Source organism: Larimichthys crocea, chromosome XI (genome assembly GCF_000972845.2).
Source record: "Larimichthys crocea isolate SSNF chromosome XI, L_crocea_2.0, whole genome shotgun sequence".
NCBI classification, from domain to species: domain Eukaryota; kingdom Metazoa; phylum Chordata; class Actinopteri; family Sciaenidae; genus Larimichthys; species Larimichthys crocea.
This window is the reverse complement of record NC_040021.1, coordinates 3,852,217-3,878,001: the sequence shown is the minus strand read 5'-3', so window position 1 is coordinate 3,878,001 and position 25,785 is coordinate 3,852,217. Positions and strand designations below refer to the sequence as shown.

Here is a 25,785-nt window from a genome sequence, read left to right as displayed (position 1 = left end):
TTTGTTGCTCACGGAGAGAAGCGGCCTTCAGCTGTGGATAAACAATCTGATGATTGAGTCCAAATGCAAAAATAATAAAGCAGGAGAGTTACTCATGTCTGTCGCCTGATGGTGAGTGTGGGGTGCATGTGGCTCTTGTAGCCACGGCAACCGTCTCAAGGTCATGTATAGGTTTGTGATGTCTCCCTCTCTGTGTGTGAATCAGAGATTTTGGAGATTAATTCCTCACCGGTTAAAAAAATGACATCTTGTGCTCACATGACACATGCATGAGTCGGGCCCCGGCAATGCTAATGCATTTCAAATGTTTTTTGGGGTTTTTTTTTTTTTTTTTTGACCGGGCCTAACTAAAAATCAATCCCGCTCCTCCTCGTCCCGTCACTGCTAATGCTCTTAATGTTGTCAAGGCCATCGTGTTTTGCATCCATTTCAGTCGTGCCATTATTGCTGCTCTGAGTGCTCCACGGTATTACTGCACAGTCTAACTTGGTGTGTTTTCAGACAAAAGAAACATCCATCTGAACTAGTTAGAACATTTAGCACTCAGCCTTCTTTAGGGCAGATAAAGAAGCTGTTTGAGATACTTAAACTCACCTGGTTTTCAGGTTTTCAAGGTGCTGATGGTCTGTAAATGACACATTAAACTACAATGCTGTGCGTTGTTTCCTTTTCCTCATACAGGGTAAAGCTCACAGAGACAAGCAGCTGATCTACCTGAAAGATCACCTAGACAAATACTACCACAGCCGCGACAGGAAGTGGATAGTGCTGTTCCCGGAGGGCGGCTTCCTTCGCAAGCGACGGGAAACCAGCCAGTTGTTTGCCAAGAAGCACTCCCTCCCCCACCTGACCCACGTCACGTTGCCTCGTCTCGGGGCCACCCACGTTATTCTGAAAACCCTCTCAGCCCAGCAGGAAAATGGCAGCGTGGGCAGCGACACCGGGACCCCGAACCAGACAGGTAACCAAAAAAAAAGAAACTTTTCTCTGTGACAGTCTTCTGTTTGTCTGTGGTGCCCAGACGATCGTAGATCTCAGCGCTTATGAATCAATGCAAGTAGTTCCTTGAATGTCGGGAGGAAAAAGGCCATTAACATTCGTACCTTACGTACCTGAAACCGTGCTCTGTTCTCCTCTTTGTGAGATATCACTTTCTTACACAGAGAGCTTTTTAAAACATTAAAAATGGATGGCCCGAGCAACGTTACCTGGTTCTAACATACTGCATGTCACCACCTAAAGACTTGGGGTTGTTTCTGCAGTGCAGGTTTAAACTCGAGTAGTTTCCACCCATTTTTAACAATAAAAGTTACTCATTTAGTTTATATTGAGCTTCCGATTGTATATTAAGCATGTTTATTGGTCATTCTGTGCTTTGGTCGGAGAGGAGGAAGTAGAAAATTCATTAAGGAATGGCGCACAACTCAATTTTAGGCTTTTAAAAAGTTATAAATAACTTTAATCACTTTTAAATTAATATAAATAGTATAGTTATCATTTTAAGTATTTTATTTTAATCCTTCGATCCTGAAATCGTACATACATGAGCCTCCCTGGGTCGCATTACATTTTCAAACTGCTCTGAACTGGCACTCTCCTCGCTGTGAGTTCAAATTAAACAGGAACAAGCTACTTTTATATGATTGACAGCCATTAATTTGAAATCTTAAAGTCCGTGTAAAGTAAGAACAAATACGTGTTCTGAGTTAGTCACTCATGGGAGCAGTGAAGCAGCAATTTTGAAGCGACTGAAACGTGTCAGATGAGTTCAGAAAATGACACGACTAACTTTGAAACACTCTGAGCTGAGATGAGTTCATCTCTATCTCTGTAGCTCAGGGTGGCCTCAGCGTGTCATCGAGCCACCCTTTAAGGACCGCCCACAAAATCCTGGTGAAAACAGTTTGAACGATATATTACTTAAAATGTGGAGTTAGAGGTTCAGAGTCTTTTCACGTGTTTTCAGCAACTATTTTCCAACATTTAATGTATTTTGAAAGAAATCTCTGAATTGCCTTAACACAGACTTTAAGTATTTTGAATCGGGCCTTCTGACTTACTGAACACACATTTCAGATTCTCAAACAGAATTTTTTCCTCTTCCTTAACTTCACTGCCTCTCCTGCTTCACTGTGTACTGTCGGTCTCGATTTCAAATGTGCTCTTGGGTTGGTTAGAAGTCCAGGGATGGAGCATACTTAAAAACCGAAGCATCGACCTCTGAATCCCTCTGTGTTGGGAGTCCTGCTGGTAAAGATTACCAGCAGAGGAGAGGAGGAGGGAGAGGGCGGTGATATGCACAGAGGAACCAGAAATTGCATCAAGGTCCTTGAAACCCCAGTGGTTCTCTGCGGGAGAGTCATTTTTCTGTCTAGAGACCAGCCCTAAATACAGCCAATGGGAGATAACTCTGCAATTAACAATGGTTAAGAGGCAAATTTTCTTTTTTGGACACGTAAAAATATTTTACAAAAGAAAAGACCTGTCTTAAAACTTTCTGAGAAAGGTCTTTCCTCCTTTTCCATCGGGAGAAACATCTGTTTTTTTCCCACCACACTTTGTCTTTGAGCTTCCGTTTTATGCCATTTTTTATTAGCATTTTTTGCAGATTACCAGTGAAAATTTTTGCAAAAATGCACGTCCCTTCTTTATACTTCTGTTATCAATCCGAGATGCAATATCTTGGCTAAAATGACTCCAAACAAACTCCAACGAGAGTCAACTCGTATTGTTTTTAATGCTGCCTGGATCAGAGTGGCTAGTATCCACTTTAATCTGAAGAGTGTTAAAAAAAAAAAAAAGTAAAATTTTCCAGATAACTCTGCAAACCTGAAAGCACAGCATTAAAAAACGGCCATAAACCCACAGATGCAACGAGTCCCCCGTGCCCGGTGCGCACACAGTTTACCCAGCGGACTCTCCTGGCGTCCGTTCAAAATCCATTTTAAAGAGCGTGTGTGCTGTGTTAATAGTAATTCGGAGAGACTCGGAGGGGGGGCCCACAGCGTTATTGAGAAGTTTAGCTTCTCTTTGCTAACACAGCTCTGTGCTCAGCACTAAACGCCAAGATGCCCGTCAGTTCATCGCTCTGCAGGACGGCCCGTCAAACCGAAGGAGGGGAGGATCTCTTAATTGGCGAGCGTGGCTTCGTTCGTCTTTAACCATCTCAACACTGATGACACCAGAGGTTTTGTTTACGTGCTGTAGTTTCAGTTCACATCCCAGTTCTGTCTTTATCTCCCTGTGTCCTTTCCTCTGTCCTAGCAGCTCTGGAGGAGGGGAAGCTGGTTGCTGCAGTAAAGCTTGTCCTTCCTACTTGAATCTAGCTAATGGCATTAAAACCTAGGGCAAGGGAAAACACACACACACACACACACACATCGAGAAGAGCGCTATGTCCCTCTCTATCCTCTGTGCTGTGTGTGTGTGTGTGGTTGATCAAAGACACAGCACTGTCTCTCTCTGACCCTCCCTGATGCTCTGCAGAGGTGCCCAGAGCTTGCTGACTCACTCAGAGACAAATGGGCCACTTGGAGAAAATAGGATTTGATGTAAATGTGTGTGTGTGTATCAGCCACGCAACGTCAACCCGGCTAAACACACACTCAGCTCAGCGCGGATACACAGCACATGGGTCACCAGTCAGTCGTCAGCCCTGCAGAAAGACTCTGTTTGCAGCGGGCAGCGATAAGGTTGACGCGTTGTAAAACAGTACTTCCAGTTGGCGGATAAGCAAAGTTCACCGCTGTGAGTCATTTTCTGTTCCATGTGACCCGAAGGTAAATGTATTCGATGGCGACGACCAATCAGAGGCTGTTTGTACCCAGCGGGGCGGACAGGTGTGGGCTTTCAAGTGTCGTAATTGGCCTGCAGAGTGGCCTGATGGAGAGCCAGATATCTGCCAGTGTATTTCCTCCCTCTAACAGTTTGCAGGAGGGCGGGGGCCCTCTCTGATGTCATTTTAAATCACCACGGCTGCTGTTATTACGGTGTAGTTTGTCACAGCGTATAGGGCACCGGCAATACCTTGGCTCAAGGCCCTGGTCTTTGGCCGGCCACTCAGGGGGAGGCGATGGCTGCCTTTCAGCACACTTGGACAGAGATCTGTATCCAATTATCCACATAGGGATAGATGTGGTGTTAGCCAGTCCCATCAATACCAAGGATGCCTATCAAGTCGCTGTAACATTGGTATAAATGAGCGAGCAGCCTGCGCCTTGTTCCTCCTTTATCAGTGTACTGCTAAAGTAAACAGAGGTGTCTTTCTGTGTGCACATGCACAGCTATGCAGAGTTTCAATAGACGTGTTGGCAGAAAAAGATGATGTAGAACAAACCCAGAGGTGTAGACCAAAGGTTAGTTTATCCATATTTCGGTGACTCCAAGCTTTTTGTTTCTTTGCCGTCAAATAAGTTTGACTCTGCCAGGAGGAAACTAAGTGAAATGTCAACATTATTCCAGAGCCAGCTCCTCGCCAGCTTTCTCATTCATGCCCCACAGCCCACAGACTCCAGGTCCAGACCTGTTGCTGCTCCTCGCTGGGCCTGGAGACCAGCACTTTCAGTAAACAGAGTCCACAAGAGTTAAAGTTATAAAGAGGACAATGCACTGTTAGCTCAACAGTTCTTAACAGGATAAATGAGCAGGACGAGAGGAGGGTCAACTTAAAAACAGGGTATACTTCCATGTAAACAAGGTCTATTGGCCCTAATTTCCAAAACAAAGTAGAGGCACAGCACAGAATTTATTGACAATTTATACTATATATATATCTCATGTTGACCCCAGAGGACTAATCGGGAGGACATTACAAGGGTTAAAATATTGTTAGCATCACTGGGATTGGGATGTTTATGTACTATGATATATTTCCTGAGAAATCAATTAAGAAACGAAAGAAAAAAAACATGTAAAATTATGAGACAAGAATCTCAAATTGAAATACCCGACAAAAAAATCCAATACTGTTCTGCTCATTGATCGCCAAGATTGCAAAATACATCACGGCAGATGGAGTTACACTGTGTCATTCAGCTTTATGTCGTGTTGCCCATCTCAAGTGTTTTGTTGGTTACCATGAGAGAACAGGAAGCAACTGTGACTGACTCAAATGAACTGGGCTTAAGCAAAGAAACATTCCGGCGTTTGGTTAATTCAGACGTTTGCTGTCAGATCTCTTTTTTTTTTATGATTTTCTTTTTGGCCTTTTATGCCTTTATTGATAGTACAGCTGAAGCTAGACAGGAAGCAGGGGGCAGAGAGAGGGGGAGTGACACGCAGTAAATTAACCGTCCGATGCGGGATTCGAACCGGGGCCAGCTGCAGCGAGGACTATAGCCTCCACACACGGGGCGGCCGCTTAACCCACTACGCTACGACCTCCCCAGATCTCAGTTTTTAAGCTTGTTGCCTCCTGTACAAAAACAGACGTGGGTGTGTTCAAGCGTACGCTGCACCGGCAAACATGTATCATCCGTCAAAAGCAAAGAATTATGGGCGACGTTGGGCAGTTCGTTTCTCCCCACAGTGTCACATAATACACATGCCGTGAAAAAGCCACAGCGTGCTTCACACACAGGCGACGTCTGAGTCGGTCCTGCAGGAGCTTTAAAGTAAATACATCATCCTTTCCATGCAGCTCCGTTTATTTGTTATATTTTAAGCTCGTTTGCAGTTACACGCAGGTGAGCACAGAGCTGACCCTGCATCATGCACGTAAATACTCGGCACACATGCACCCTCGCAGCTGACAAATAGTTTTTATCAAGTGTTTAGCATTCCCTCTCCCATCTGTCACCCTTCGCATTCCTCCTTCCTGTCTCACTTCTCTCTCTCTCCACCTGTCTTCCTCTCCGTCTCACCCCGCCACAAACCAGAGGGTGAGAAATCACAGGTCCGCTTCATTTCTTTTTTTCTTCGTTTGGCAAAAGACGCGATACTGAGGTGAAAATATTTATTTCGCCGTGACTCATAAAAACAGTCGTCAGCCAGAATCTGTCAAGTTAGGACTTCAGCTGGTACGACTGTTTTCTCCAGCAGTCATCTTGGCAGGTAAGGTTCATTTGGCTGGAAAAAAAAAACTCTCCAGGAACACCTTGTAGTTAGAGAGTGTTCTTGGATAAGTAGAGAGCCTCTGTGCTGGCGTCAACACATGAGAGCGTGACTGAACCTCTACACGCTGCGAGGCCGCTGTCCTTGCAGTCTTGTCTGGTCGGTTGCGGACAAACAAACGCATCCTAACCCAGTCCGTGTATCTGTGCTTCTTCCGTGACAGGTAATAAACGTAAAGGCCTGCAGTGGGTTATAGATGTGACCATAGCGTACCCCAAAGCCAGACCCATGGACATCCAGACCTGGATCTTTGGCTACAGGCCTCCTACAGTCACGCATGTACACTACAGGTAAGCATACAAATGTCGGTCTCAGGTTTTGGATTTCAAAACTGTCGTTTGTCATTCACACGAGAGCCAGAACCATTTTTACTATGCAAATGTCTCATGCAGCTAACATGCAAATGCTTCACATGAAAATACATCATGACATAAGTCCAACGCGTCAGTAGTTTTGTATCGTTTTAAACCTTGTGTTGGTACTTTCAGAAACGTTTATTCATATTAAAATAAAACCAGAGAACAAACATGTATCTTTGATAGGAGGAGCCCATCACAGCTCTATAATGGAGTTTACTTTGTATTATTCATGTGAGTCATATCGAGGAAAACCTTGAGGACTGTTCTCCACTGATGACACAACCTCACTTTAAATAAACACAAGGTGTGTTCACGTGATAATGTCTAATAGAGGCGTCGTGTTTACTCGCTTCTCCTTTGTTGATTATAGTCCGAGTGGCTCTTTGCAGAAGTCTAAAAATCAGGTAATGTCTTCAGCTTGGTGCGTTTCCCAACATATTAACATCAGCTTCAGGTCTGATGGTGCATATACTGTAAACTCTGCTTCTTTAGGCCTTATTATAATGTGAACAGGTGAGTTGTATATAAATTCACCCTCAGTACAGTTGTCATGAACGGGGAAATTAGCTACAGAGACCAAAACTGTTTTTTGTACCAGGCTGTAAACATGTTTATTTCTGCTGTGAAGTTGGACATTTGAACATGGGGACTTATGGAGACTGACTCACTTCTGGAGCCAGCCTCAGAGGTCGCCTATTGGACAAATTGGATTGGACGTGATCCATAGAGATAAATCAAAAATGAGAATAACTTCTAGGTTCAGATTTGTTTTGTTTGTATAGTTCTAAACCAGATTTAACGACTTTAACAACGAGTGCGTGAATGTGCTGTATTTTTGTGCGATCGTACACGACAAAAAAACAAAAGAAGTCGGCAATATCTTGGCGTAACCTTTATCGGGTTTCAAAGGACGTGTTGAGTTCTGATGTGACAACTTGGGGGGAAAAAAACAAAAGCAGGCCGTAATAAAGAGTAAACACATCCATCATCCTGTATTCTGCGGCTAAGAATATCACAGCTCTCATGCAAAGCTAATGCATTTGCCCCCTTCATATTGTCTTGCCATCGGTGCCCTCCACGGTCCCCTGTGATTCTAATCCATCCACTCGAGGATACGATGAAGGTGGGCCAGGATTAGATTTGGTTCAAGATAAATGAGGCCCTCTGTGCATTGTCCAGGTAGAAGTCATCTTGACCCTCGAATGCTTTCTTTCGCTCACAAACAACCTCCTTCACCTCTGGGTGCAGGGCAAAACAAAAGGTGATTTATGGACAACTGGCTTGCCGGCCCCTCTCTGGAGCCTCCTCTGCCCACACGGACTCAAGCTAAGGACTCATTAACTCTGTAATTAGACAGGCAGAGGATGCACTCGTCCCATCCCGCCTCGGGGACTCTCTAATCAGCCATTGACACAATCAGCTTCCCCTCGCTTGGTCAGCAAGCCTCTGCGGCCTGGGGACGGACAGGAAGCCACCCGACCAAAGCCTTAAAGGCTCGGCTGTTCCCGTTACAAGTGTGCAGGCGCTCGGCTCCAGCCGCGACACCGATCGTACAGAGGTTAGGCTCATGCTGGTACAGGTGCGGAGTCAACAAGAGGATTAATCTGACTGCTGATCAAGGGAACACTGCGGGGGAGTTCGCAATGTGGCAGCTTTTTTTCGGTGATGCAGACAAGTGTGCCACCCCCCCGACAATGTTTCTGCTGTGTCAGTTTAGAACAATTTCTACAGTGAGAGCAGCGTTTTGTTTTTTTTCCTCGAGTCGTCCTACAAATAATGAAATGAAAAGAATATTATGACTTCATTTTGAGAGCTGAAGCTCCAGAGACGAAATAAATCTGTTACGATGATTCTCGACCGTTGGTTTCCGTGTCTTCGAGTTGTTTCGGTGGATTCTACGCTACCTTCTTTATCTGAAAGTCTGAAACTTGGTAAACTTCAGACAGGGTCTTTCAAGGATTTTGAGTTCTCCAGGGAAGTCTGTAATTTTTATAAATGGGTCATTTTACCTAAATATACAGCTCACGGGCGAATTGAGCCAAAAAAATCCTGATGAAGAACCAATTTGGGGTTCCTGGGTCGATAAATTAGATATTTTAAACGGAGCCTTAAATAGTGATTCCTTCAGAGGCTCAAACCAAAATTTAAAAACTAGCCTGATACTATTGCAGCTAAATATTATAATGCTAATAATGGAAACCATTATCCCTGTTGAGATGATCCAACAGCAGTCAGATATTAAGTAAGGCTGCATTCATACAGCGGATCGCCACAGGGTCGTGTATCGGTGCTGCTGTGAAACCAGCAGAAAATAACTGACCGCTCGCTCACTCTCATTCACTGTCTACGTCGCTTTCTCTCTCTGTCTCAAACTGTCGGACATGAACCAAATTAAACTTCTTCCCGTCTCTGTTTTGCAGCATAATTTCTCAGTCAGACTCAAATTTAGAAGCGGTGTAAGTGAAATAAACAGGTAGGGTATCAGAGTTTACATAGTCTCAGTTTCAGAGACTCAGATTTCAGGCTGACTGTAGAGGTTTGACCGGTCTGATCGCCAGCGTTGACGTCGAGCTGCGTGTTTTTCCAAAAGTTGTACCCGGCTCAACTACAGCCAAAACATAGGACACACAATCAAATAGAAAAGTTTTTCCTGCAGCGTCTGATCCTGTCTGAACGTACCCTAATTACCCTAGTTTTGATATCCACACTGACCTGGGAATGAAAAGCAAAAAAAAAAAAGCTTTCTCTGGTGCACTGAAGAAATTAGGGATTCCCCGTCTGTCTGTCGTGCCTCTAGATCACCTGAGTTTGTTGTTTTACTGTTTAAATTAATGGTGTTGTCAGAAAACACACACGAGACTCCTCAGACCTCACACACGCAGCGTAAAAAAAAGGCTGTGACACCAGCCGAGTGTCAGCCGACAGTATCGGTGATTCAGCGCGTTGACTCTGCAGACTGGAGGTCGTCAGCACGAGAGCTTCCCCGGCTGTCTGTTCAGCTCAGCAAATCAGTGATTTCACCCATTTAGCGAAGCATCTTTTTTTTCTACGAGCAGAATCCCGCGTACCCGCATCAGCTCGTTTTGTGTTTATCTTTCAGAGGTCGTGGAGTTTATTTTTTTGGATTACAAACAGACCGGTTTCCCTCCCACGCAGGAATTCAACGTTGATGCACGTCAGCTGTTAGCTCCACGTCGGCTGCGTTCGAGTCCGAGCTGCTTTAACAGAAGACGTGAGTGCGTTTGATCACACACACACGTTGCAGTCGCGTTGGCGCCCTGAATCCGGCTGCTTCAACGGGGAACTGACCTTGATGACGGCCCGCCGTCCTCCTCCTAGTTTTATCTTTTCACAGGGGCTGTATAGATTACTACTGCGCCTGAGCCTCGGCTTCAAAACAGGCAGCTGAGAATTGAGTAATATTCTGGATGAATCCACGCTGAGCGCTTTTTTTTTTTAATCCTTCCACCTCCCTCTCTCTCTCTCTCCCTCTCTCTCTCACCCCTCAGCCTCACCCTCCCTCACTGTGTCTCTTGCCCTCTCCCCATATAATCTCAGTCTTCCAGATTGCGGCATCATAAGCCCTCTGTGAATGGCAGATGGGAGAGCTAGGTGGGCGTACAGAGGCCAAGCGAGGGGCATCAGTGGGTGTTAAATACATTGAAATCTTTTTTTTCTTTTTAAATGCACCTTCTCTTTTCCACCTTTTTTTTTTTATTTTTGCTGCTGTGTGCGTTTCTGTTTGGGGAAATATCTGAAAGGTGACATGATTTATGGAGTCTGAGTCTGCCTGGTCATCACACGGACGCTTTTCGAGCTGCACACCTGGCTTTCTCTCTCCGAGACGAGGCGCTCGCACAGAACTGTCGAGCTTGCAGCCGCACCGCTTTCCCAAGATATCTGAGGCATATTTTCTTTCTATAAGCACAAAAAAAACAAAAACGATGCAAGCTCTGTCGTCACAAGATCTAAATCGGACGCTACGTCTCCTCCTTCTTACAGAGGATCGCTCGACACCTTCCCCAGGATCAATACCCCACACTCGTGTTTTACCTGTGAGTGTAACGAGTGCCTCTGATTATGGAGACGGTGTCTTATGATAATGAGTATGGAGGCTTCTTCTTCTTTATCAGCCATTACAGGAGCAACCCCCCACCCATATTCACCTCAGTCAGTGAGGATCTCCCCATCGAGACGTTTTTCTATGTGAAAGTCTTAAATTTAACTTTGTAAACACTCGTGAAACCGAGGGAATAAAGTATTTACAGTGAAAGTAGTACTAGTTGCGTGTAAAAGTCTTAAGTTAAAGCTCCAAAGCATCAACAAAGTGTATTTAAAGTATAAGTTTAAAAAGTTCTGTTACCGAGGCCTTCAAACTTTGTTTTGTCGTGTGTTAAGTCTATACACGAACCTGTTTTTAGTTCAAATCAAGCGGTAACCTCCGTGGCTGTAATTCCTCGAGCGGCCACCCTGTGGGTGACGTCATGGATACAACATCTATTTATACTGTCAGTGGTTTAAACCAACTTGTTTAAAAATGGGTTTGTGTACCATTTCTGCACTAGTATCATCAACGTGGATGTAGTAGCTCGAGTATTCCTTAGATTACACTGAGAAGATTCACCACCAGTCGACATATCTGACTTATATTGACCTTTTTAAAAGATTAAATACAGAACACAGTAATGTTTCCTTCACTTCAGGCTGTGGCCTCACGTTACCGTGCCTGTAAATGATGTTTTAAATTTGTGTGAGAGAAAACACTGGTGTTTGATCGGTGGTTAGCATCAACACGTACCTTGAAATTGAAGCGTGTTGAATCGGTATTAGGCAGCGAGGACCCTCTTATTGTCAGGAGATTATACACTAATGAAAACATGGTCATGCATATTCTCTATTCTACATTTCCATGTCAGCCACTGTCCATGTGAACAACCTTTCTACGCTGCAGTATTACCTGGAGCCAGGCGATTAAACACACCGGTTTAGGAATATGCAACATGTAAACCTAAAACTGCAACAATCAGGGAAGAGTGACAAGTTTAACAGCTGTTTCTCTTACTACTATTTATGTATGCAAGTTTTAAGGACTCAATTTCAGACCAAAACAACTGATTCAAACTAAAAATCTCCAGTTTAGGACGATCATCATATGTTGAATATAAAAAGTAATCTTCAAAGTCAGGTAAAGGTCGAGTAAAGATGACATTTCTCTCTGTAATCTGGTGGAGTCCAGCCATAAAGTAACATAGCATGTAAATACTAGTACCACGCAAAGATAAGGAGTATTTATAGGCCTGTATTCAAATGATAACACATGTTCCCATGTGCAGTTTGTCTTTGGGCGGAGCGTCCCACGTCGTAACAGTCGAGCTGACCTCAAACATGCGCCGTCATAAAACAGCAGGGTGTGCTGACATCTGTGTGACAGGCCGCAGAGTTCGTATCCACAGCAGCTTTATGGGCCCTTTACTCACGACTGATAAAAGGTCGACGCTCCCGATGCTCGCCTGTTGTTAACCTGTTCACGGCTCCTCCACCACCACCTCTGTCTTCAAATCACAGCAGCAACAGTCTGTCAGAGACACATGGTCACAGCGACGAGGTCAAAGTGTTCTGCTGCCACGTAGACACCGAGATCAAAGCAGGGATCAGTGTAACAGACGTATTCCAGTGTTTGCTGATCTACAAACTAACCAAGAGTTAAATACGAACACAAAGGGACTTTGTGGAGTTTTGTTTCTCAACTTTCATGGACTCCGAGTCCAGTCCTTGTGACTTACAGCAGGTCACGCAACACTTCGCTGCCTCTTTGTGCTCCGCGGTGTCACGGAGAGTTCGTGAAGAAATGATTGATCATGAGCGATATAGTACGACACCGCGGCTCAACATCGAATATCATAAATGGTGACGAATGCATATCACCTGTTGTGAAAGGCGTCCTCTGAAACTTCCTCTTTGAGCTTGTTGATGGCGTCAGTAACTGGAGTTGATGACGAGTTCGCTTGGAAACCTCGATGAGTACTCGGTCCTGGCAGAGTCCAGAATCCAGGACATGTTGTCCATGTACCCTGCTTCATTCAAAGCACAAGCTCAGGCTGCTATCGGCTGACAAGAGTTATAACGTGACAGCTCGTTGACACTGGCACTATTGCGTTAGTCGGTAAAAAGTATGTACGGCGTTTGTTAAGCAGCGATCACTGACGCGGGAATATCTAGTGTTACACTTAAGGAATTCAGCTTGGATGTCCAAGTGTCGAGAGTAAAAATCCTTCTGTGGAGTTTTTAACTTTGAGCCCTCCTTTTTCCACGTCTGCAGCTGAAAGCTGAAGATTCTGTCACGTCCATTGTTCTGCACCCAAAACCATTTCCTCCAACACCACACCGCCTTGAGCCAGAGAGGAAGCGGATTAAAAGACTAAATGGAGCAATTAAAACGCAGACTCCTACTGTCACTCAACTCCTCTCTGATTGCAGATAAGCACTTCTGCAAAGCAAGAGGCCCTTAAGAGTCATGTGGAGTGTGCGGTTAAAAAAATCATGGAAGGAGAACCTCCGTTATTATTGATTCAGTTTAGCACAAATTCTACAAAAACGTCCTCGCTCTTTGTTTAATCGATGCTCCGGCTGGTGAAACTGACCCTCTGTCCACGGGAGGAGACCTCGAAGGCGGTTATCTTAACTGAAAGGAGACAGGAGACCACTCGCTAATCTCAATATTCATTTTTTGCAGCCTGAGAGCACGCCTCCCTTGGTACCTCCTTTTGTTTCTCAGGATTTCACCAGCCTTGGAGAGATTAAGGGCCGTATGGAGTCCCCTAACAATGACTGGCTACTCTCCAAAGAGGCTCGTTGAGTGGACTTTTTTCCAGCAACGGCCCAAATTTAATTAGCTTCCCAGTCTTGTTAGAAGGGGAAACAATATCTCACAAATAAGAGCCACACAGAAGCTAAACGGCTCAAACGAGGCGGTAAATATGGACGATCATCAGCTTCTGACTTACAACCTCGATTACTACAATAAAATCTAATATTCCTCACCTGTTCGCTGAGCTTTATACGTCCCTGAAAAGCCCAAACTGATACGTCATCGCTCGCAGGTTAAAGATGAGCCTCATGCATCGGATGCAGTGCAGATCATGACACAGTAAAAAAAAAAAAGAAGTCTGACGTTTAGAGTTATCGACAGAAACTGCAGCCCTCTGGCAGCTGTCTGTCCGTCTGCGAGCCAAGGTGTCAGGTTAACAGGCGGGCCGGTGCCAAGTGGGTTAGGGTGGAAATGAGAGTGCGGCTGTGGCCCCGTGCCAAACACGTCGCCACCAGTTCCTCGCCGCCACCACCACCACCACCACCATCGCTGCAAATACAAATACAACCATACTCACTTAGCACAATATTCGTTGAGTCGTAGTGCAAGGTTTCCAGTTTTCACAAGAGTGTCGTTAGCGTCCTCATCCTCGCTGTTGGCCAGATGGCACATCGATTGATGTCGGCCACTGCTTGAACTTTTAGACAAACTGTAGTTTAACAAAAATCTGAGGGGACTCTTTGAAGAGCTGCTGTTTTATTTTCTCATCTTCTTACTCGGGTTTGACCTACATACTTTTTTAGTGTCCTTTCGATGACTACTCAAGTGTAGTTTAATAAAAAAAAAGTTCCATTTTTAGCTCTCGGAAACATTATTTTGGCTGCATCTACACCCGTGGCTAACATGAGGTGGAAAACATGCAAAGAAATCAGCTCTATAGAACGACAAACACGCAGCCGTTGGTGAGCAACTCGTGCCTTCAGGGCTTGAAAAGGAAAGCTTTGTCGCGTGAGAAGTGATTCATCTGTCGATTACAAACTCTTTAATGAGCCGCACTCTTAAATCTTTTAACTCGACAGCAAGTTAAACGTGGAGAATTATCCCCACACTATGTGCAGAAAAAAGTCCACGTGACGAGAGCTGCGTCTAAAATATACATAACGTGAAGAGCTAAACATCAACAGCTGTGCCTTTTCAGCGCGATATTTATAGCAGTGGATCGAAGCTGAATAGAAAATTGGTGCAATTAGACTATTTTTGTAATCCCATTCAATCATTTCAGTCAAACGTGTCAAAGTTTTCCAGCTCCTCGAACGTGTGTTTGTTCGTAACCCCTCGTCTGAATCCATCCCTAAAGACTGGCAGCAGCTCAAACGTGGAGTCGGGTTGTTTCCGGGGCACGGAAACGAACCCAGCGAACTCCTTTCGCGTGCTGGTTAATTCCGCAGACATAACCTCGCTGATAAACCGGCGAAAGCAGCTGATACAAGGGGGAAGATACCGCGTGCTAACTAAGCACATTGTGTTCATCCGCTCTGTGAACGCCCTCCTGCTCAACCTCAGCTGTCCTCCAGCAGCCCAGACGCCAAAAAAAAAAAAGAAAGATCCTGATTTCTGCATGAATATTTCAGCTGCAGGAAAGCGTCTTGGCTGCCACCTGCTTTACCCCTAAATGCTCAGACCTTTCCATAAGTGGCCCGAGCCGGCTCATATTCTCCTCTGCCGGGATTACACAGGTATCAGATTACATTTTAAGAAGTACAAGAAGGCCTTTGGCCGTGCCGGTCCTGGAGCAGGTGTGAATCGCTCTCCATCAAATCAGACTTTTAATTATTAATTGGCTTAAATGTAATAACCGCAGCAGCGCTGTCAGTCATCGCTGTGAAAACACGACTCTCATTAGTTGCTACGAGTGCAGCCAGAAGCAGAAATCACCACCTATCAGCACGACTACAGGAAAACACAGCTTTTGTTGTTCCAGTGGTGACTTCCTCGATTTATCCTTTGCTTTAATTGCTGCTTCCTGTCCCCAAATTATCGCATCAGCCTTACTATTAATGAGTGCTCGTGTGTGTGTGTGTCGCAGCCTCGATCTTAACTCTTACCGCTTTGAGAGTGCATCAGTGTTAGTAAGGTCAGACACCTGATATCCGCAGACACAGGAGGAGAAGCTTCGAGGAGCGTCTCGCCGCGACCTCCGATCCGCCCTATCAGGTAACCGCGGCGGCTCAGCTCCAGTTTTGGGCAGGCAGAGCGGCTCACGGGGGGGTTTTAGTTCGAGTCTAACTTCAGCCTCATGCTGCTAGGGGGATGTAAAAGTGGTCAGAGCAGCACCCACACAGGGAACCTCTGGATAATGAGTAGACGGGTCTGTAGATGTGTGTGTTGAATCATCAGCTGTTTTTTTTTGTCTCAGAGACTGGTTCTGACGTGTCCTCCTGCGCTGATGTCCTCTCTGACGGCAGCTTTTCATACCGACATCAATCAGAATCCGAGATATCGTTACACTTTCAGACCGCTCGGGCTCGTTCCTTCAATTTAAAACAAGTTTAAAATCATGAACAACCCCTCCTGATTTATCACAGGAAGGCCACATGAATGCTTCTGTGGAAACTAACAATTCCTTTCATTCATCGGGCGGATTAGCAGATTATTTTTGCGATTAATCGCAACAATCATCTTAAAGAATGTGAAAAAATCAGATCATCGTGTCCGAAATCCAAAGAATATTCAGCCTACAGTGATAAGTATCATCATGAGCGATTAACTGATCATTCATTCTGTCATTAATAATCCAAATAAAGCCTCATAAAGAGTCCTGATTTCATGATATTAGTATTAGGGATCTTGTGAGCACCGACTGAGGAAAGACGTCTGCGGTCTGCAGCTCGACGTCCTCCTCACAGGAGCGCAGATTGCTTTTTAATATCCATCGATCGATCACTTTAATAATCAATACCGCCTCCTCGTAGGCACAAATGTACTCCAGCAGTGGGCATTAGCCCGGCCGGACGGACGGGGAGAGTATCGAGCAAACGTTGAGTGCAGAGGAAATGTTTGTCTGGAGGGAGGAGACTGTAACCTCTATTTGAAGGTGACCAGGAGCCGGCTGTGTGAGAGTGCAGCTGACTGGGGACCCCTTCTGGCTAAGAACAACATTTCATCAGCATTCCTCATCATCGGGCTCACAGAAGTGACCCTTTTTCATAAGCCACCCACTGTTTTTACAATGTCAAGCAGCGTGTTGTTAGTCACCGTGTTTTTCCTCATCTGTGATTTATTACAAAGAATCCAGCCGGAAATGTTTCGTTTGACAAAGAGGGGTAAAGACTAACCGTGTTTCTAATCGATGAATCAGAAGAAACGTCACGGATGCTCGAGTGTCAAACATCAGGATTTGTTTTGTTTCTTTCCTCGTCTGTGACAATAAAAGTGAATATTTGGATCGTTTCTAACTTTTAAGAACACACAGACAGACAGACAGCAGCAGGTTCAGACTCGTGCGAGATTAAAGAGATGAAATCATGTCGGATAACTCCGCTCTGCCTCCGGCACATCTTATCTTCATCAGCCGGCGGCGTCTGAGCCCATTGGTGGTCATGTGACTGGTGAATCACCATGGATACCGTGTAAACAAAGCATCGTCAGGGTAATTACTTGTGCCGGATGCAAAATAAACACATGACATCACAGATATTTCTGCTGGTTCACTGTTTGTCTATCTGTCGATTTATTTCTTAGACTTTATTCTTTATTCTATTTATATATTTTTTATTTCATTATCTTGATTTATTTATCTGTTTTATTTCCGGTGTTTCCAGGATGATGCGATGGTGCTCCCTCAGCTTGTTACCGTGTGGAAAACATCTTATTTGTATGAAAAGTGATACACGAATAAAGTCTGATTGGCTCATGAAAGAAACATAAAACAAGACGTTATTGATGCTGCTTCTCTCCGGCTTGCTGTCAGAGCTGTCAGAGCTTTCTGTACTCTCTCTCTCTTCCCACACACTTCTAACCGAGCCATTTTGTGCAGCTCCACGACTTGTCTGTCTCCTGTCAGGCCTCCCCTCAGCACTTCTGTCTCCCTCTCTGACTGTCTGACGAGCCAGTTAATGAAAAGGCTGAAGTTAGAGCAAACACACACAGAACCGCTCTGCACGCTTCCAGCAGCTTCCACGACGGATCAGTGCGGACAGTTTCTGCTGAGCGAGACTTCAGTAATCCTGTTTTGTGTTTCATCTGACTCCCTGTCTGTGCCTGTCTCTCTCTCTCTCTCTCTTCCTTCAGGATGTACCCGATAAAAGAGGTTCCTATGGAGGCAGAGGCCCTGACTGACTGGCTGTATCAGAGATTCGTGGAGAAAGAAGAGTTGCTGGCTCACTTCTACAACACAGGTCCGTCTCGCCTCGTTAAAAGTCATGACGACACCGCAGCTTTTCTGGAAACGTGAAAACGATGTCCGAGCTTCAACCCTCTGGGTGGGCGTATCCCATGGCAACGGTTGACTGATATTTGAGGGCCGTTGTTGCTAGGAGACCATCAACATCCGCTCAACACGTGGGAACATTTGAGGGACGTTCGTGTTCTAGTCCACGCGTCTGTTGACCTTTTTTTATTTCTCCCTCACTGGTCATCAGTTTAATCCGTCGCTGAACAGGCTCGAAACATGTCGGCGTAACAGAAAAGGGATTTCAGATCAAATTACTGAAACATATATCACACTATCCATATTAAAACACGTCAACATTTACGTCATACAGCTGAAGTAAGGCTTCCATGTGCACTTCTCTGAGGCTAAGACTGTGAATATCCAAACTAAACATCATGTTTAAGTAACGCATTAAAGACTGTTCATGTTACAAACTCCTTTATTTCATTTTAATCATGTTTAATGGCTTTATGAGCTACAATAATCATGCGTTATCTTCCCGTCACAGAGCCAACGTGCCAAAGTTCAGCCAATCGCTGAATTAGTTTCATTTCCAGCCTGTCACTCCTTTTGATGTCATGACTTCTATGGAAATCCTGATATTGTTTGCTGTTTTCCGAAAAAACAGAGCCAAGAGATGTTGAAAAAAATGACCAGTTATGGAAATTTGGTTGGTCATCTTAACGCCGTTTTCTTGAGGGTGTTTCCACATAGCTGCGATCTTTTTCTTGGTTTTTTCTCGGTGTCTCATTCTACCAGAATAAACAATCCATGTTATATGTAAGCACCGCAAAGAATAAAACTTTCTATGGAGGAGAAATCGACTTTCCCTCAGTCGTTGAAACCAAGTTAAAGAAAGACGACTTTAACTCTTGCGCGCAATCGCGCGTCCTTGTGTTATCCTGCTTTGATGAATCTTTAATTCTGACTCTTTACTCCAACAGGATCATTCCCTCTGGAAGACGGACAGAAGGCGGCGGTTTCCCGGCAGATGACCCTGGACCCCGTGCGGCTGTGCGTCATCCAGTCGTTGGCGTTCGCCTCGGGCTTCGTGTGGTACAGCGTCCTCCAGTACCTCTACTGCTGTTTATTCTGAGTGCGCTGATGAGGCGAGAGTCTTTTTAATCGGACCACTGGAAAAAAGCCTCAGGATCGGTCGGTGTGTGGCCCAGCGTCATACATGCTCCTCCTTCACCTCCACCTTCTCCCCCCCACCTCTACGATGGATGAATGTACATTTACAACAGTGGAGAGAGACTCGAAACAGGAAACGGAAGCATAGGAAGTACACGGATTACAGATGTAGAAGACGAAACTGGTCACAGGCATAGTTAACCCCCACCCTAACACCACACACTCGCTCCAACGGCCTAGCAGAATAATCTCTCGCACTCGTCACGACTCACCTTTTTTGATGTTTACACGTCCTCATACACGTAGACGCTCACACGTAACATGACTTTTTACTGGAAGTTGACGACACGAGGCTCAGGACTCGTCCAGAAGACGCTCTGGACTCTCGGACTCTCTCTTCCCCCTCCCCTCTTCTCCTCCTTTAGGCTTTAGCCGTCGTAGTTTTACAGAGTATAAAGTACGTATGGACGCGTGCCTGCGTGAATATATGTGACTAGAAGCAAAATCTGCCCTTGTTCTTCTTCCTGGCGAGAGTTGATGAAGCCCACTGGACCTCTCTTTGAGCCCGGCTGGCCACACCTTCCAGAGCGAGCGAGCGAGCGGCGGTATGAACGCTGAGGCCGTGCAGCAGGCGGCCGCTCCTCTGGCCTTCATTGCACTAAGGATCCATACTGCCCTAACTGCTCCCTGTCCCAGGAACATAATATTCCTGAGTGTGGTAGCTGTCAATGTTTTAATTTCCCTTTTTTTTGTTCTCTCCTCCTTTAACCCGCATATCTCCACAACAATTGTATTTGTTGTTGTCTTTTCTGTTCTCCCTCCGCCCTTGTCTGTCTGTCTGTCTGTCGAGGCAGTATTCTGAGCTCACTGAGGGGAAATTAAAAAAAGGGGGGGATCATGTTTACACTGGCGGCCCCGCTGAAAGCCCAAAAAACAGAGATGACGGCTATGACGCGGCGCTGGATTATTATTTTTATTTTTATTTTTTTTTTGGAAGGATCGCTTCTCTGTGACGGAGACGGTGCTGTAGTGCTCATTTTTTTTAAAAAACAAATCAGCTTCAAACATTTCTGCTCTCCAACACACTTTCCACATGTGCACACGGAGCCATGTGCAGCTACAGAGTTTAGACGAAGGATCATCTCAGCGAGCCAGACTGAGAAGGAAGCCAGAGACTCTTACCCCCCTCTCCTCTCTCTCTCTCATTGGACTACATAGTTTTACAAATATTTAAGCCATAATGCTTAGTGTTGTCGGGGCGGGGAAAAGACACGGAGAGGAGGAAAAAATTTTTGTTTTGTTTTTTTTATAGAAAGCTACCCTAATGTTCAGCATTCTAAAATAGAGATTTTGGCTTACAGAACTATAGGTGTCATTACTGTAAATTTACAGCATAACCTGCCTAAGTGAGTGTGTGTGGTTGTCTTTTTTTTTTTTTTCTCCTCCCCCCTTCCTCCCATTTTTTTTTTTTTTTTTTTTTATTTTTTTGATATATACGATTCATGTCGTGGTCGCTCTGTGTGACGTCAGAGCACGGCGGCAGATTTCACCCGCGAGTGGTCGAGGAGGATTTCAAAAAAAAAAAAAAAAAAAAAAATTAAAAAATTTTTTCCAATTTTTTTTTTTTTTTTTATTTAATTTTAAAATTGCATAAAAACTCGTCGTCTCCTCACGTCCATGGTATGTTTAAAAATCTTGTACATAACAAAGCTGAGGAAGGAGTTTTCATTGTTGGAAATGACTGCAGCGTCTCTCTCTCTCTCTCTCTCTCTTTTGGTCCGTGATAATTTCAGAGAATTTTAGTTTAAAAAAAAAAAAATATCATGAATGTTTTTTTAAAAAAACAAACAAAAAAAAAATGACGAAAGCAAAGGATTTTCCCTTCACTTCTCAGTGTTATCCTGTATTTTTTTATTTATTTTTTTTGTTTTTTGTTTTTTGTGTGTGCTTCGAGACATTACAGCTACTGACCAGTGTCACAGTTTGTACATCGTTTTAAATAAATCAGGATTTCTAGTGGGGAAAACCTCGACTATCAAGCCTTACCTGATGTCCCGGTGGACCGCGCTCTCAAATCTGCTTCCTCGCACTCCCGACAAAAACATCCGAGGTGGTATTTTTTTGTTTTGTTTTGTTGTTTTTTTTGTTGTGATGATGGTTTCACAGCAAACTTTCAGGAGGGATCGCACTCTTCTGCGACGAGGGAAACTCTGGCAGGGCCTCTGCGAGTGACGCAGCAGCTCGTGGTTGTTGTGGTTCACTGAGGTCTGTCATCTGTGATGTGCTTTGATTAGGAAAACTCTTGAGGAAGAGGCAAAAAAAAGGTGCATTGTTGTAGTTTACTGCCCCTCTCTCTCTCTCTGTCTGGTAGAAACTGTGTGAAACGCAACAAAAAAAAGAAAAAGGGGGTTACCTGTCTGGATAGGTAACGGCTGATTCATCCAGCGGCCCTTTCAGATTCCCCTCCATCGTGAGAGTGACTTGAAATAAAAGTTTCGTCTTTCTTCTTATTTTTGTTTTGTCACCCTTTCACTTTTTATTTTTATTTTATTTTTTATTTTCTGACCATGTTTCCAAAGAAGGCAGGGAAATAATGTTTTCCTAGATGTGGTTTTAGGAAATAAACACAATAGGGATTTAAAAGAAATTATACTAGAACTGTCTGTAATTTTCCATTTTGTACTTCTCCTTTAATTCCTAGCTACACAGCCATTTTACAACACAAAAGACTTGTGCTGGAATAAAACATCATAAAGATCCCAACAGTGTAATGCTTTGTCTTTTAACGTGTTTTTATAAAAGTGTTGACAGATAATGAGACATGTATGGATTTTTTTAAAGGATTAGTTTGATATTTTAGATATCACAGTTATTGTTTTTTATTAAGAGAAATACATGAGAAGATTGTGAAGCGGAAAAAACAGCAAATTTGAGGCACCTGTTCTTCACCTGAGGACGTCTTCTCCACCACGTTATTGTGCTTTAAACTGAGCTACAATTATCTGACACTTTACTTTAAAAATTAAGATTTTGCTATACTAAATACTTCAAGTACACTCCGGTGTGATACAACATGAAAACTCTACCATAAATTAAACTTTTTACAAAGCTCATAATTTCAAGTTTTCGAGGTTGTAATCAAACTGTTATGTTTATTACCGAGGTTGTAGTTTGGAGTAGTGTCAAACTGGACTGCATTATATTAAATATTAGATCTCTGTGACTGTGTCAGCAAAAAACTGAAACATAAGCTTCATAAAGTTCATGGCAGAGTTGTTATGTTGGATTGTACGAGTGAACCTGATGAAGTAACTATCCAGTGACATGCTGAGTCGAGTTATTTCAATACGTTTTGAGGATTTTACTGTTTGTTGGACAAAACAATCATTGTCAAAGTATCACTCTCAGTATTTTATGACAAGACTGCCAGCTCACGATACACAGGGTAGATAAGAAAATACTCATAAATAAGGACTTTTACTTGTTACAGAGTACTTTTACTTAAGTAAAACACATGTGCGTGCATATATATATATATATATATATATATATAATATATATATAGTATATATATATGATATAGATATATATTATTCTATATAATTATTACGATCATTTAGATTTTATATATGATCATATTATTTCTCATGACATATATATGCCCTGCAGGGGAACCGTTAAGAAAGAACATAAGTATTTTTCTCTAAATGTCAGATTACTACAGGCTAAATCTTATGGAAACTCTTTTTGAATGATGTTAAATGACACTCCTCTAGTTTATCTTCTCTGATGTAAATGTAATTTCCTTCTTGACTGTGTTGATGGCTGGAAATGGTCTCCAGGTAACCAAAGCCTGTGTTTGCTCAGCTCCGTGCCCTTTGTTTAACTGTGGTGTCAGTCACCAGCTGTTGAAAGTCGCTGGTTTGTGTTACGGCGCTCTGATTTCAGCCGTGAACTCTGCTCGAGCCTGCGTAGATCTGCTTACCGAGGCACGGGTTTGTTTTACTTACTTTAGTAAAAAGTAATCCATTACAAGTAACAGGCCTGATTTGAAGCCTCTTCCACCTTCTGCCTAAAGATGTTGATTACAGGCGGACGAATGACGCCTGGTTGCTCAAACAAGTCATCTGTGACAGAACCAACCTGCCAATCAAAGCGTCCACGCTCTTAATCCTGCATAACTTTAAGCCTTAATATAATGTGAACTGGTGAGTTGTATATAAATTCACCCTCAGTACAGTTGTCATGAACGGGGAAATTAGCTACAGAGACCAAAACTGTTTTTTGTACCAGGCTGTAAACATGTTTATTGGACTTTTGAACATGGGGACTTATGGAGACTGACTCACTTCTGGAGCCAGCCTCAAGTGGACGTTTGAGGAACTGCAGTTTTTTAACACTTCTGCATCGGCTTCATTTCACAGCCACGGAGGTTGCCGCTTGGTACCGAGCTTGTTGCTTGACTGGGCAACCAACCTTGCCAAGAAATAGTTTCCTTGTTGCACTTTTGTTTTAGAGTTGCTGATTGGTTGTTTCTACTTCTTATGCTAAGCTGAACTATAAGATAAGTCCTATGTATCAGCTGCTAGGAAAGAATTCCTCCTTCCTGCTTTAAAATAGTTGGATAAGTAGAAACCAAATGCCATCGGTTACATCTCCACGGCAGCTAGAGTGATACGTGGAGGGGTCGGGTCTGCAGGAGAGCCACATGCCTGAGGCAACCAATGGGATCCAAAGGGGGTGAAAACGTCAGGAATCGAACTGGAAAATGGGATTAAATATGCAGGAAGCTTCAGCAACATACCAAAGGGCTAACAGTCAGGAGCCGGGGTGGCTGTTCAGCTCAGCGTGGAGGTCTGCTTGGAGAATCCTCGTCCTCGTCCCAAGGTCACCCACATCACGGCCTCCAGAGGAACTTCTGTGTCCTCGGTGTTCCACCTGCAATGAACACCGCTCCCCAGAGGTCCTTCAGTGTCACGCTTTGATGCCTGTTCCCTCGTGAATGCCTTGGTGGTGGTGACACCGTCCCTTGAGTCAGCAAGCACTAAAACACCCAGCTGTGGAGAGAGGAGGAGGAGGAGGAGGAGGAGGGCCGGGGCCTGAATGTCACTGCAGCAGCCACCAGCATCACTCGAGTCTCCTCCATCCTGCTGTCACCAGGGAGGAGGATGACAGTGACGGCTGGTCGCAGCATCACTGATGAAACACATGAAACAACTCAACTTTAATTAATCAGCCCAGAAGATCTCGTTTGTTTAATCTGTACAAAAAACCACAAAGTGTTAAACAACATCTCGCTTTCGTTTGATTGGTGTGTGTGTGTGTGTGTGTGTGTGTGTGTGTGTGTGTGTGTGCCAGCCAGGCTATTTCTTGGCTGCTGTTACCTGGCAACCAGCAGAGACTCCAGGAAGTTCCTTGTCCTCGCCAAGAAATGGTCCGCCACGTAACCCCTTCTTATAAAACAGCAACACTTTCACATTAAAAGATATTATTATAATAACTTTTAATTAGTGAGATTTAAAGACAGAGCCAGGTTAGCCGTTTCCTTCTCCACCACGTTTTAGACTTTAAACTGAGCTACAATTATCTGACAGTTTAATTTAAAAATTAAGATTTTGCTATACAAAATACTTCAAGTACACTCCGGTGTGATCCAACATGAAAACTCTACCATAAATGAAACTTTTTACAAAGCTCATAATTTCAAGTTTTTGAGGTTTTAATCAAACTGTTATGTTTATTACTGAGGTTGTAGTTTGTAGTAGTGTCAAACTGGACTGCATCATATTAAATATTAGATCTCTGTGACTGTGTCAGCAAAAAACTGAAACATAATCTTCATAAAGTTCCTGGCAGAGTTGTTATGTTGGATTGTACGAGTGACCCTGATGAAGTAACTATCCAGTGACATGCTGAGTCGAGTTATTTCAATACGTTTTGAGGATTTTACTGTTTGTTAGACAAAACAATCATTGTCAAAGTATCACTCTCAGTATTTTATGAATTTTTACAAACAAATAAATGTGGAATAAATCAAAATAATCATCAGATTCATTCATAATAAAAGATTTCATTTACTAACGTCCTACAACATATTTAAAAATTAATAAAACACAGCTAGACGCTAAACTAAATCCAACACACTTGACCTTTAATACTGACTATTATCAGCTAAACGCTAAGCTTTTATTCAGGTTAACACCAATCTAGGGGGTCCGAAATGAAACGGCAAAGAAAGATCAGAATCAGAAACACTTTTATTATCCAGGTATGTGAACACGTGCAAGACTCCAATTTTACTTTACTGTCAATGTACGTACACAGATATATGTAATCAATAATAATAATAATAATGCATTTTATTTATAAGGGTTTTTCTAAATACTCAAAGACACTGCAGCTAAAAACACGGACAACAAGTTCGACAAGGTAAGTGCAAACACTATGCACAGGGGCGCCGTATAGGGGGGAAAAGTTAGAACAATACCAAGGACCCACGACTGACAGGAGCCCCCAAAAAACAGGTGAACACCAATATAAAATTATTAAACCATCATCACTGAGTATATATATTTCAAATATAAAAATGAAATTAATTATCTCTTAGTTTTTACGTGTTTTGGGCAGTAAAAGCTAAATAAAAAATGGCCTTTAGCACATTTCTATGGTGGCTTTTAATCTCGCATCAAATAGTGAACTGCACTGCAGACTGTATGCAGACTTGCATGCATGTACAAATATTGTGCTAGTACTAGTATTGGACTACAAGACACTAAACAGTTGCAAGCCTTTAATTAGAGTTATGTAAAGCTTTTAATGGGATAGTTAGGTCCTAGAGATGTGGTGACAACAGCTGTGCAGAGGGGGCCAAATTTGATATATTTTTTTGTCATGGGGCCCAAAATTCCTGCCTCACTTCACTGGTGAAACGTTTGGTAAGG

General features: G+C 43.6%; 1 protein-coding gene across 1 annotated transcript in view; it reads left to right on the top strand.

The window, feature by feature from the left end:
* The window catches only part of lpgat1 (lysophosphatidylglycerol acyltransferase 1), a 38,828-nt gene extending 17,224 nt beyond the window's left edge, over window positions 1–21,604 (top strand). The window contains exons 5-8 of the mRNA XM_019268768.2: window positions 682–961; window positions 6,275–6,401; window positions 17,569–17,675; window positions 18,655–21,604. Coding sequence (XP_019124313.2) covers window positions 682–961; window positions 6,275–6,401; window positions 17,569–17,675; window positions 18,655–18,806 — 666 coding nt within the window. The 3' untranslated portion in view covers window positions 18,807–21,604. The remainder of the gene's footprint in view (window positions 1–681; window positions 962–6,274; window positions 6,402–17,568; window positions 17,676–18,654) is intronic.
* Window positions 21,605–25,785: the final 4,181 nt, after the last annotated feature.